Source organism: Cnephaeus nilssonii (genome assembly GCF_951640355.1).
Source record: "Cnephaeus nilssonii genome assembly, chromosome: 3".
NCBI lineage: Eukaryota > Metazoa > Chordata > Mammalia > Chiroptera > Vespertilionidae > Cnephaeus > Cnephaeus nilssonii.
Window position 1 is genome coordinate 101,859,502 of NC_137074.1, and position 12,000 is coordinate 101,871,501.

The 12,000-nt window shown below is 44.3% G+C and overlaps 1 protein-coding gene across 1 annotated transcript in view; it reads left to right on the plus strand.

Annotated features, from left to right (window-relative positions):
• Nucleotides 1-12,000, plus strand: part of IGSF10 (immunoglobulin superfamily member 10) — a gene marked incomplete at its 3' end in the record, with an annotated part of 38,562 nt that overhangs the window by 20,479 nt on the left and 6,083 nt on the right. Inside the window, exons 5-6 of the mRNA XM_079767116.1 lie at nucleotides 2,814-7,142; nucleotides 7,614-8,514. Of these exons, the coding sequence (XP_079623242.1) occupies nucleotides 2,814-7,142; nucleotides 7,614-8,514 (5,230 nt within the window). The remainder of the gene's footprint in view (nucleotides 1-2,813; nucleotides 7,143-7,613; nucleotides 8,515-12,000) is intronic.

The window sequence follows — 12,000 nt, forward strand, 5'->3', positions numbered from 1 at the left end:
TTTGGTGTTCTTTTGCATGCATGTTGGTAGCCAATTGTAACAGCATCATCTGTTTGTATTCTTCCCTTCTTAGGTTCCAGACAGCTCCTGGGGCTGCTTTTCTATAAAATATAGATCTGTGGCCATTTCTCTGATAAAAATGTGTTTTACAAATATTAAACTTGTGTCCTGCTGTTTGCGCTGTTTCCATACTTTTTTACATTCATAATGACTTCTTGTTTTAATGCCAAAACATAGTGTAACCTTAATAAAAACATTTTAGGTAGAAGATTTAATATATGTAGTCCCAACAGCACATGTGGCTCAATAAAAACACTGCAATAGAAAAGACAGTATTGTATGTGTGCAGACTGGTAGCTCTATCAACACTGCCTGCTGTTCAGCTGCCACTGAAAAACACCTTCAGTCAAAAGACATTATCTCAGTTTATTAAAAACATAGTCTTAGGATTAGGCTCGCCTCCCTGCCTCCCTGCCTTCCTAAAATCTTTCCTGAGCATCAGTTGGCCAGGCCTGGGACATACAGAGTAACAAGCATGGAGCTTACAGTCTTGTGGGGAGGCAGGCAACTAGACAAGTTGTTGTAATAGCCGGTGATGAGGGGCAGGATAAAATAAATGGGAAGTACCAGAACGTAAAGCAGGAAGCCCGTCGGGAAGAAGTGTTGTTTGGCTGGGCCCTGAAGGATGTAAGTAGATAGGCAGCGATGGGAGAGGGGTGTCAGACACCATGTGTATGGGAAGTGGAAGCAACATCACATGCCAGAGCCTTATGGGACGTGGCAGAGGCGGGGAATGGGAAGCATTTCTGTGTGATTGGAACCTAGAGTGACAGAGGGAATGGAAGTGATAGCGGGAAGAATCAGATTTGCATCTGAGGCAAAATACCTGATGGCCAGGGCCTGCTAACTCTGGTCCAGGTGCTAGCAATAATAAGCCGAGAAAGATGTGCACCAAACTCTGTGACAGGTTTTAATTAAGCCGGAGTCTGCCATGTCCTCTGCTATTGCAGGGGCTGAGACCCGGTCACACACAACTGGCTGGTAAGTGGGGGAGTGAGAAGAGCCTCTCCTGCAGGCTCTAAGATTTCCAGGCTTGCCAGCCTCCTACTCTGCATAGGCTTAGGCTCTAAAATGTACTGAAGAAAGTGGAGCAGCTAGATCTGTGTGGCATTACTTGTCACACTAAAGTACATACTGAGTCTTTGGTCCGAGGGACTTCTTAAGCCTTTGAGAGGACTTGTGCATAAGTGAAAGGTGATGGGACCCTGTCCAGCCACTCCAGTAAGTGAGAGTTTCTAGAAGTCTAGTTCTTCTTCTAAATGTTGTGTCTCGTGCGTGAGATGGGAGCTACTGCATGGAACAGCATGCAAGTCCCCAGCTGCATATGTGTAAAGTAAAACTCTGTACTCTTACCAAGTATTTCAGTGACCAGTCACTTTAAATAGGCTCGCCGAAGTGATCTGTTTAAGTGGCCAGGCCTGTGATATGGGATACCTGAAGGACGGGCTTCTATGGTTTGTAAAGGCTTGGACTGTTCCTAGCGCTTTAAGACTTTTCATGCTTTGGATTTCACCAAAATGTCAGATCTTTGAAGGGCTGCCTCATTGCTTGGGTACAATCTTCTCCCTCATTAGACCTGATCCTTCTCCAATAGACTCATGCTCATACTGTGTCTTCCTTCACTCTTCCACTCAGTCACACTCCATGCTCGACCAAATCCTTGCCTCCTACTGATTGGTTCTACCTGCTTCATTATCTCCTGCATCATCTGTTTCTCTACATTCTTTTTTTTTTTTAAATTATCTTTATTGTTGAAAGTATTACAGATGTCCTCCCTGCCCCGCCCCCCCCGTGACCTCCTTCTACCTCTTACCCCATCCACCAGTCCTTCACTGAATTATTGTCGGTGTCCATGGGTTATGCACATATGCATATAAGTTCTTTGTTTAACCTCTTCATGCCTTCTCTTACCACCCTTTCCTCTGAGATTCAACAGTCTGTCCCATGCTTCCATGTCTCTGCATCTGTTTTGTTCATCAATTTATTTTGTTCATTAGATTCCACATATGAGTGAGATCATGTGATATTTGTCTTTCTCTGACTGGCTTATTTGGCTTAGCATAATGCTCTCCAGGTCCCTCCATGCTGTCTCAAAGGGTAAGAGATCCTTCTTTTGTACAGCTGCGTAGTATTCCACTGTGCAAATGTATCACAGCTTTTTTATCCACTCATCTACTGATGGTCACTTGGACTGTTTCCAGATCTTAGCTATTATAAATAGTGCTGCTATGAACATAGGGGTAGCTAGACCAGGTCAAGATATCTTGTAATTCAATTATTGTTCTTTTGGATAATGGAAAGTATCTTGGGTTTTTAATGATATCCAAGGACTTATAATTTATCAAACATGTTATCTTTTAAAGGACAATGAAGTTCTATGACTCAAAACATTAAAATGAGCAAAGAGAACTAAATGACTGTTAATAAAAAAAGTAACAAACATAAGCATATCATTTAGTTTCCCCAAGTCTTTATTCAACTAATACTTATTGAGTAGCACATATGTATCAGGCACTTTCTACAAGACAGACAAAATCCTTGTGCCTATGAATATAATATTATGGCAGCATATATAGATAATATTTTTTTTAGAAATCAACCCAAGGATAAAAAAAAAGTAGGAAACTTCCTATTAAATATTAAAATTTCCAAACTGTTGTTTTAAATTCTAGTAGAAGCTATTGTTTCAAAATGTTCAAATATTAATTCACAGAGACCACAACCAGCAATAATCCAATTGTCATTTTTCCTAGATATAATAAAATGCAAAAGAGACAGAAGTCTCTCCGGTTCTCAGCAATGTCCACTCTGCATGAACCCCAGGACCTCTAAAGGCAAGCCCTTAGCTACAGTCCCAGCTGCAGCTTTCCTGTGTGTCAAGCCAACCATTGATCCATCTCTGAAACTGAAGAACTGGACTATTGTGGAAGACAGCAGTTCTGTGTCCATCTCTCCCCAAAATTTCATGGCACCCTTCGGCTCCCTCAGTTTGAATATGACAGACCAGTCTGGGAATGAAGCTAACATGGCCTGCAGTATCCAAAAGCCATCAAGGACATCATCTATTGCATTCACTGAAGATGATGACTACATCAGGCTAAATGCATCATTTTCTACATTTCTGGTGTGTAACATAGATTATAGTCACATTCAGCCAGTGTGGCAAATTCTGGCTCTGTACAGTGACGCTCCTCTTACACTAGAAAGGAGCCACTTGGTCACTGACACACCACAACTCCACTACCAATATAAACAGGTGGCTCCTACGCCTGAAGCGATCTTTACCAACATAGAGGCTGACCTCAGAGCAGATCCTCCTTGGTTGATGCAAGATCAAATTTCCTTGCAGCTAAACAGAACTGCCACCACACTCAACACATTGCAGATCCAGTTCGCCAGTGATGCTCAGGTCACTTTGTCACGGTCAGAGATGGGGCCGGTAAGACACAAATGGACCATGATTCTCAGGAATAACAATACCAAGCTGGAACACACTGTTTTGGTTGGTGGGACCATTGACTTAGACTGTCCAGGCCAAGGAGACCCCGCCCCACATTTGGAGTGGCTTCTGGCTGATGGGAGCCAAGTGAGAGCCCCTTATGTTAGTGAGGATGGACGAATCCTAATAGACAAAACTGGAAAACTGGAACTCCAGATGGCTGATAGTTTTGACACAGGCATTTACACCTGCATCAGCACCAATTATGCTGATGCAGATATTCTCACCTATAGGATTACTGTGGTGGAGCCCTACACAGAACCCCTTCGTGAAAACGGGCCTCATCATACCGTTTTCATGGGTGAAACACTTGACCTTCCGTGCCATTCCACTGGTGTCCCAGATGCCTCTATCAGCTGGGTTCTCCCAGGAAACACTGTGCTCTCGCAGTCCTCACGAGAGAAGCAGATTCTCAATGGCACACTACGAATATTACAGGTCACCCCAAAGGACCAGGGTTATTACCGTTGTGTCGCAGCCAACCCATCAGGGGTCGACTTTTTGATTAATCAAGTTTCAGTCAAAATAAGAGGGCCAAGCCCAGTGGAGCATAATATAGAACCGGATGGATCTGGATTTGATGAGCCTGAGCCCACTGTGCACCTGAAAGACCCACCAGCTGCCCACCTCCTGACAGCTGCTCCAACGGGAGGCGAGGCTGGGAAGCAAGTCTTGAGCACAAGTAAGAAGCACAACTATCGGGATTTCAGGTATCGGCGGCGTGGAGACTCAGCAAACCGACGTTTCAGGGAGCACAGGAGGCCGTTCCCACCCTCTGCTCAGAGAATTGACCCGCGGCACTGGGCAGAACTTCTGGAGAAAGCTAAAAGGAAGACAGTGCCACAGAATCAAGAAAATTCCACAGCGGGGCCACCTCCACTGGTCACCCAACTCCTAAAAATACCTGGTGAGGAGGGAGACTCTTCAGGCATGCTTCCTCCAGATGAGGAGTTTATGGTCCTCACAACTAAAGTGCCCAGTGTTCTGGAAAGGACAGTGCCTGATGGTCCCAGAAAAATATCTGATGGCCCTGTGGCAGCGGTAATTACTGGTACTGAAGTCTCCCCAGTTGTCCGTCCACAGTTGCCACCACCCGAAAAACAAATAGATTTTAAACTATCTACTATTATTGAAGCTACAGCCATGTCAAGGGACATAAACCCAACCACATCAAGCAAAATGCAAGACATTCCTCTGCTACTTGAGACAACTCGATTTCAGGATGCTGACGACATGGGGAGGAGAAGAGAGCATTTGCAAAGTGCACCCCCAATAACAGTGGGGACGAAGATCAAAGATGTCAATGCCAAAATGCTTAGCGATGCTAAGAGCAGAACTGGTATATTCTTACAATCAGAAAACACCACGGACGGTCACCAGCCACCGGTACCGGGAAGGAGCGAACCCAGAAGCAGCTACTTCAATCCTCACGTGACTCAAAAGCTTAGCACCTCCAGGCTCCCTTCAGGCCCACACAGCGCTGCTCACTCTCAGTTACAGATCCCCAGGAATAATGCAACTAACACCCCACTGTCCAGACGCTTTGGCAGATGGAGGAAAATTTGGGGGAGAGGGCGAATTATCCATCCATACAGAGCTCCAGTCCCCCCACGGCACAGACATGGCTCTGTGAGGCCGCCATCCAGGGGGTCTGCTGAAGAGAGTACCACAGAGCTCAGCACCACGTGCCCGTCCTGTGCCCCCAAAGAGAAGCTCACCACTCCCGCCCAGGAGGGAGCAACCTTGTCTCCTCCAACTTCTTCTCCCATCACCCTCCCCAAAGCTGACATTGCCGGGGTCACAGCAGCAGAGCCTACAACCCTAGTCTACAACCTTAGCCCATCGTTGCTACCTGATAGCAAAGCAAACGTAGTTATTGAGAACACACCACCCACGGTAAAAGATTTCAGTGCTGGAAGTACCCAAGTGATTCCACCTGGTACAGCCGTGACTCATGCCCCAACATCCGTAACCATGGAGAAAACTCATGGATTAAATGTTGGTTACCCACGTGTGTCTCACATTAGTGAAGCTAAACGAGATTCAGTGATTCCATCGCCACTTCCGGGTCCTGCCACTGCACCATCTATGCCTGTGACTAGAGCCCTTACAAGACTTTCAAGAAGGAAAACTCCCTGGCGTCAGATCTTTGTAAACAACCATATCCAAACAGGGCGCTTAAAGGGTCAGCCAACATTTGGTTCACGAGAAAGCACAGCCACAGTGCTTTCTCAAACATCTCCTGCTTTACCCACAGATAACCTTTCCCCCTTTCACTTCACAGCACACTCAGCAAATGTGGTGCAAATTCCATCCGTGACCCTGGCTGCTGTCCCCCACAGCGCCACCCCTGCACACCGCCCTGGAGGTCTTCCCGCCGGGGGAGAGCTGCCCTGCCCACCCGTTTCCCCAGCACTTCGTAGTAGCTCAAGCACGGAACGCAGTACAAGTTTCATGTCAGTGCAGATAGCCACGCTGACAAGTCCTCTTACTGCCCCTGCGCCTATCAGTATTAATAAAACCCAAGTAACCAGCACAGGAGAAGTACGAAGCAAAAAGGAGCCTCCAGGCAGGAAGGACCCAAACAGCTCTGCCAGCCTGAGTTCTGGCTTCGCTCCACCCCCTGCTGAGAAGCTCCCTGCTCCAACCTCAGCAGAAACTGCAGCTGAGCCCAGTGTCTCTGCTTTCCCTCGTCCCCGCCTCGAAAACACCGAGAGAACGGCAGGCACAACTGATCTTTATCCAAGAACACTTAACAGGACAGATGTAATTGAAGAAGCATCCCAAGAGGCTACTCAGACTTTGAAGAGCACAGCTGCTTCGGAAAGCACTTCGTCCAGCACACTGCCCCAGAGGGCCACAGCCAGGACCACAGCCAGGACCACACCCCGGGGACACCCCGCCGTGCCACCGCTCCTAAGCAGTAGCGCCACTCCAACGCCAGTCTCTGCCTCCCCTCCCTCGAGTAATCCAAACGCAGTTACTAACAATGTGGCAACTCCCCTTTTCCGGAGGAAGACAAATACAATGTTCCAGCCTCCTGAACCTTCAAGTCGCAATGCTAATCCACAGCAATTAGCAGCAGAGGTTACAACATCTCCCAAGGCTCATCTCAATGCCAAGTTCACATTTGGAACCACCTACTTTATCTACTCTAGTCTGGTACCTTTTACTCCTATGCCAGCACTAACAACATTTAAACCACAGAATTCTAAATCGTCTCCTTCTCTCAGGTCAGAAAACCACTTTTGGAATAAGTCCTACCTGGAAATGGCCCCGAAAGGCAAAAAGCCAGGAGTGAGCATGTTGCCTACTCCAGGCTTGCCAGAGGACAACACTCATGCTTCACACTGGGCCCTACAGAAGACTGCAAAAAGTGGCTCTGATAAGACACCGGCTCAAAAAACAACAGCTCCTGAACTTCTTCCCTTTGAGCCTTTGTCTAGGAATGTATTCGAAAGGCCCAGAATACTTGGAGGAAAGGCAGCAAGTTTTACTGTCCCGGCCAACTCGGACGCCTTCCTTCCTTGTGAGGCTGTGGGAAACCCGCTGCCTACCATCCACTGGACCAGAGTCTCACTAGGTATTTAAACGTTTGTCTTTTTTAGTTAAGAAACAAGGGAAAGAGTGTGTAATGTTGCAGGGTTACACACCCAAAGAATCAGCTTCACGTTTCTCCAAAATACTGAAACTATTACTATACTCATTTGACATTTGCTGCATGGCCTTCTTGCTCATTAGAAGGTTTTAAAACATGTTAACTAGGAACATTTTTTTGAAATGCTCTTAAAGCAGATCCAAATAAATAGGATTTGAAAAAGAGGTAATTGTCATTTTATTGAACCATCGGGCTTTTAAATGAAAGCTATGGGGATTAAAAAAAATTCTAGGAATAATTTTAGCAATGTGACGACTAGGTATCCTAATTTTAAATATATTTGTTCTCAGTAGTCTAACAAAAAAGATAGCTTTCCTCTTGAGACGTCCACTTGAACAATTTGTTTTCTATCTAAACTTTGATGACCTGTGGCTGTATATTTCTTTCTCCTTTCAGGACTTGATTTGTCTACAAGGAAACAGAATAGCAGGTTCCAGGTGCTCCCCAATGGCACCCTGTCCATACGGAGGGTGGACATTCAGGACCGGGGACAGTACCTGTGCTCAGCATCCAATTCATTTGGCAAAGACCACCTTCATGTCACCTTGTCCGTGGTTTCCTATCCCCCCAGGATCCTGGAGAGACCTACCAAAGAGATCACAGTCCATTCCGGAAGCACTGTGGAATTGCAGTGCAGAGCTGAAGGTAGGCCAATGCCTAAGATTTCCTGGATTCTCCCAAACCAAACAGTAGTCTCAGAATCATCCAAAGGGATTGGGCAGGCCCTGGTGACATCTGACGGAACGCTGGTCATCCACAGTCTCAGCATTTATGACCGGGGCTTTTACAAATGCACGGCCAGCAACTCCGCAGGCCAGGATTCACTGCTGGTTAAAGTGCAAGTCATTGCCGCCCCGCCTGTCATTCTAGAGCAAAGGAGGCAGGTCATTGCAGGGACGTGGGGTGAAAGTTTGAAACTGCCCTGTACTGCAAAAGGAACTCCTCAGCCCAGTGTCCACTGGGTTCTCTCTGACGGCACTAAAGTGAAACCACTACAGCTTATTGATTCCAACTTGTTCTTATTTTCCAACGGGACGCTGTCTATAAGAAACGTAGCCTCCTCAGACAGGGGCACTTATGAATGCATTGCGACCAGCTCCACCGGCTCCGACAGAAGGGTGGTAATTCTCACCGTGGAGGAGCAAGAGACCATCCCCAGGATAGAATCTACATCCCAGACATGGAATGAGGTGAATTTTGGGGACAAATTACTACTGAACTGCTCAGCCACCGGCAAACCCAAACCCAAAATAATCTGGAGGCTACCATCCAAGGCCGTCGTGGACCAGTGGCACAGGTAAACCACACCTTTGTGCTGATATTACCTTCTTTATATACTTAGCTGTACAACTTCTGAAATGGAAAAGTGATACAGTGCGTTTTAGACAACGGTTTTATTGAGCTTAGACTCTACACACAAACCTAACTCTCTCTAAAGAGGCCTAATCCTTATATATATAACCCACGTTTTACCTGCCTAACTCTGAAGGCCAACTTCTTATTGAGTTTATATAGTTAGGAACAATAAAAATCTCATTTATTTTCAGTTATGACAATTTTAAAATGGTAACTGTGTAAAAGTATGTATTTATAATCCCTTGATCAAAAAAGAGAATTCTTTCAATTCAATCAGTCAAGGTCCATTATTTCACTCTTCAAATTCTCCTGTTAAACATTTTAGATTTGAGTATGATCTGTGCTAATTGCATCTGTCTTAAAATTGCCAAGCACTTTCTGAGTCACAGCATGAAGACCTCCACAAAGTGGAGGATGGTCAGGACGCCATCGCTCCAATGCCCTCAGACTCGCGCTTTCTCTAACGTTCTGTTACACGCTTGTGGACGCTGATTTTTATCGGATTTTCTATAGAGTTTAAACCATCTTTGAAAAGTAATAATTATAGCTTATGATCACTAATGTTTGTCATTTGCATGACTTTATGCAATGATTTTTATAATATGACAAAAAAGATGGGAATAAGTATATTTTATATATTTGCTTTTCATGAATAGAGAATACCATGAAGGACACATTTAACATAATAGATATGAATTTATATTCCTGCTGAGAAGTTGAATAGATTTTTCTAGTGGCACACTATAAGTTAGGATTGAATGCTATTAATGAATTTGTGATCTTTAATTCAAAAGTAAATGTTAAGTTTCAAGTTTTGCAAATAAGTCAAATGTTAATTAAAATAAGATTTAAAACGAAAAAATACTGAGCTATGAAATGTAAATTTCAGAAGTGACGTATTTGCTTACTATATGTATAGCCATCATATATTTCCAATGCTTTATCCGTCTTTGCCTCTAATGAACCTCAGCATGTTTCTTTCTTTTTTGCTTTCAGGTAATTATAAGTGTTGCACTAATGTTGAATGCCAGTTCTCTTTTGTGAAATTAAAATATTTAAATAAATTCCAAGGCACATGGGGATGCATCTTAAATTGGGTCACACATAATTCTGCTGCAGGTGATGAAGGAAACGCATTAATAACTAAGTTTAGAGCAGTGGCTCTGGGACTTTGCTGCACATCAGAATCATTTGGAAACTAAGACTCCAAATGCCAAGGCCACATTCCACACCATTTAAATCAGAAACTCCAGGGACCCAGGCATCAGCATTATTTCATACTACATACTAATTTTAATGTGCATCCAAGTTTGAGAATCAGTGCCTTTAGAAAGGATTAGGCAAGAATGATAGCAGGTGGAAATGTAGCATAGTGTACAAAACATGGTTTGAGAAACAGCTCTGGGGCCAAAGTGAGTTACAAATTCTCTCTAAATATCAACTTTTAAGCTGAATAGTGGGGGAACTTCTTAAATATTTTAAAGTACTAGTAAATGTAGAGTTCCTGGAAAGTTCCATTTCCTTTATTAAGTGTACCCATTATGATTTCTACCTTGGTTTACATACCAGAAAAGTTTCTTCCACACTTGAAAAAAAATTGCAAAAAACGTTGGCATGTTTTGTAATGTTCTACTATAATACTCTCCATACTTAAGATATGTTTGCTGGAAAATACAAAATGACTTGAGGCTGTTTAACTTGGTTAGCAGTTATGCTATGAGAGATTGCCCATACTTTTCTCTTCAGTTTCACCTGCCTGTTTAGCTCATGTTGCCAAAAAATTAGCAGAAAAAAAAAAAAAACACACCAAGATTTCCACCTATGGGTGTTAATCATGTTTTAGTACCAACTCAATATCCACTGGCCTTTCTGAAAAACTAGATTTCATTTTAACAGGAAAGATCTGCCATCTGGGGGTTCATAGTGGTAATGACAGGCTGTGTAGTTGCTTCAGAGAGAAAAAAGGTGCTCTATATACAGTTCAACCTAATGCAAGGACCTGTCACTTTATGGCCACCCACAAAGGGCGGACACTACAGCAAGCTTCTAATATGTCTTACACTGGCATTTTCTCTCTTTATAATAAAGTAGAACTTATCTAACCAAGTAACTAAATGTTTTGTAACTAATATCTCCCTAAAAAGTATAACCTGACATCTTTTCTAACAAGAATGGAAGTTTTTTACTGACATCTTATAGAATAACTAGTGGCCTAGTGCACGAATTCGTGCACATTGAAAGGAAATTAATTAGAAGAAATATTTTAATATCGCTATGCACCCTTTCTATATAATAGAAGTGTCAACCTAATTCATGATGGACAATGACAGATTGAAACACATGCGTGCGATTGGCGCCAGTGAGAGCTTTATATGTCTCGTGCATGTGTGAGTCAACTTAGCCTTTTATATATATAGAATAAACTTGCTTAATTAGACCTGCTTTCTGAGGTAGCTAAACTTTTTCCAGCCCAGTGAAGCACCCCAACTTCTCTTTCAGGTAATTGTCAGCAACACAGCAGTAAATATCAACACGAAGCAGATTATTATTGTAGATCACACAGGGAGAACAGAGGGTAAAATATTTAACTGCAGCAGTGTTTGACTATATTCTGTACAGTGAGAAAACCTGAAGTCATTTTCAAGGTCCACCATTTCTTAGTTCTTTTCAGTCGAGTCATTTCTAAACTTTCTAAATCTCCGTTTTCCAGCTAATGAAAAGAAAATAGATTTCCAGAAAGTCTCCTAGCTACCTATTCCAGGACTTCTGTGAGGATCAAATGAGATGAGGCACAGGAAAATGCTTCACAGACATTTGGTTAAAGTGTGAAATGTTTCTACCTGGCTATAAAGCAAGGGATGTTCCTGGGCTGAAGAAACTGCAAGGAGGCTAGTCGCTAGGGAGAGGAAGCAGGCGTTGCTACATGATGTCATTACCCGACGCCCATACCCACCATTTCCGGGATGGCCATAGGGTCTTGGCAGCGTCGGCTGCAATTTGGTGGGCTGTGGCTCCAGGGTGGTGGCAGGGCCTGTGTCCCACTTGGGGGAAGCAGAGTGTTGCTTTGTCAGGGCCAGGTCCATGCTGCCGTTTCTCTGTAAATGGCCAGTGTACATCACAGCAGCTCCTGCGTTGAGCATCTGCCCTCTGGTGGGCAGTGCACATCATAGAAACCAGTCTGATGGGCAGAGGGACACTTAGCATATTAGCCTTTTATATATATACTAGAGGCCCGGTGCACGAAATTCGTGCACGGGGGGGGGGCAGCGGGGAGTGTGTCCCTCAGCCTGGCCTGCACCCTCTCCAATCTGGGACCCCTCATGGGATTACCAGCAGTTGGACATCCCTCTCACAATTCAGAACTGCTGGCTCCTAACCGCTCACCTGCCTGCCTGATTGCCCCTAACTGCTTCTGCCTACCAGCCTG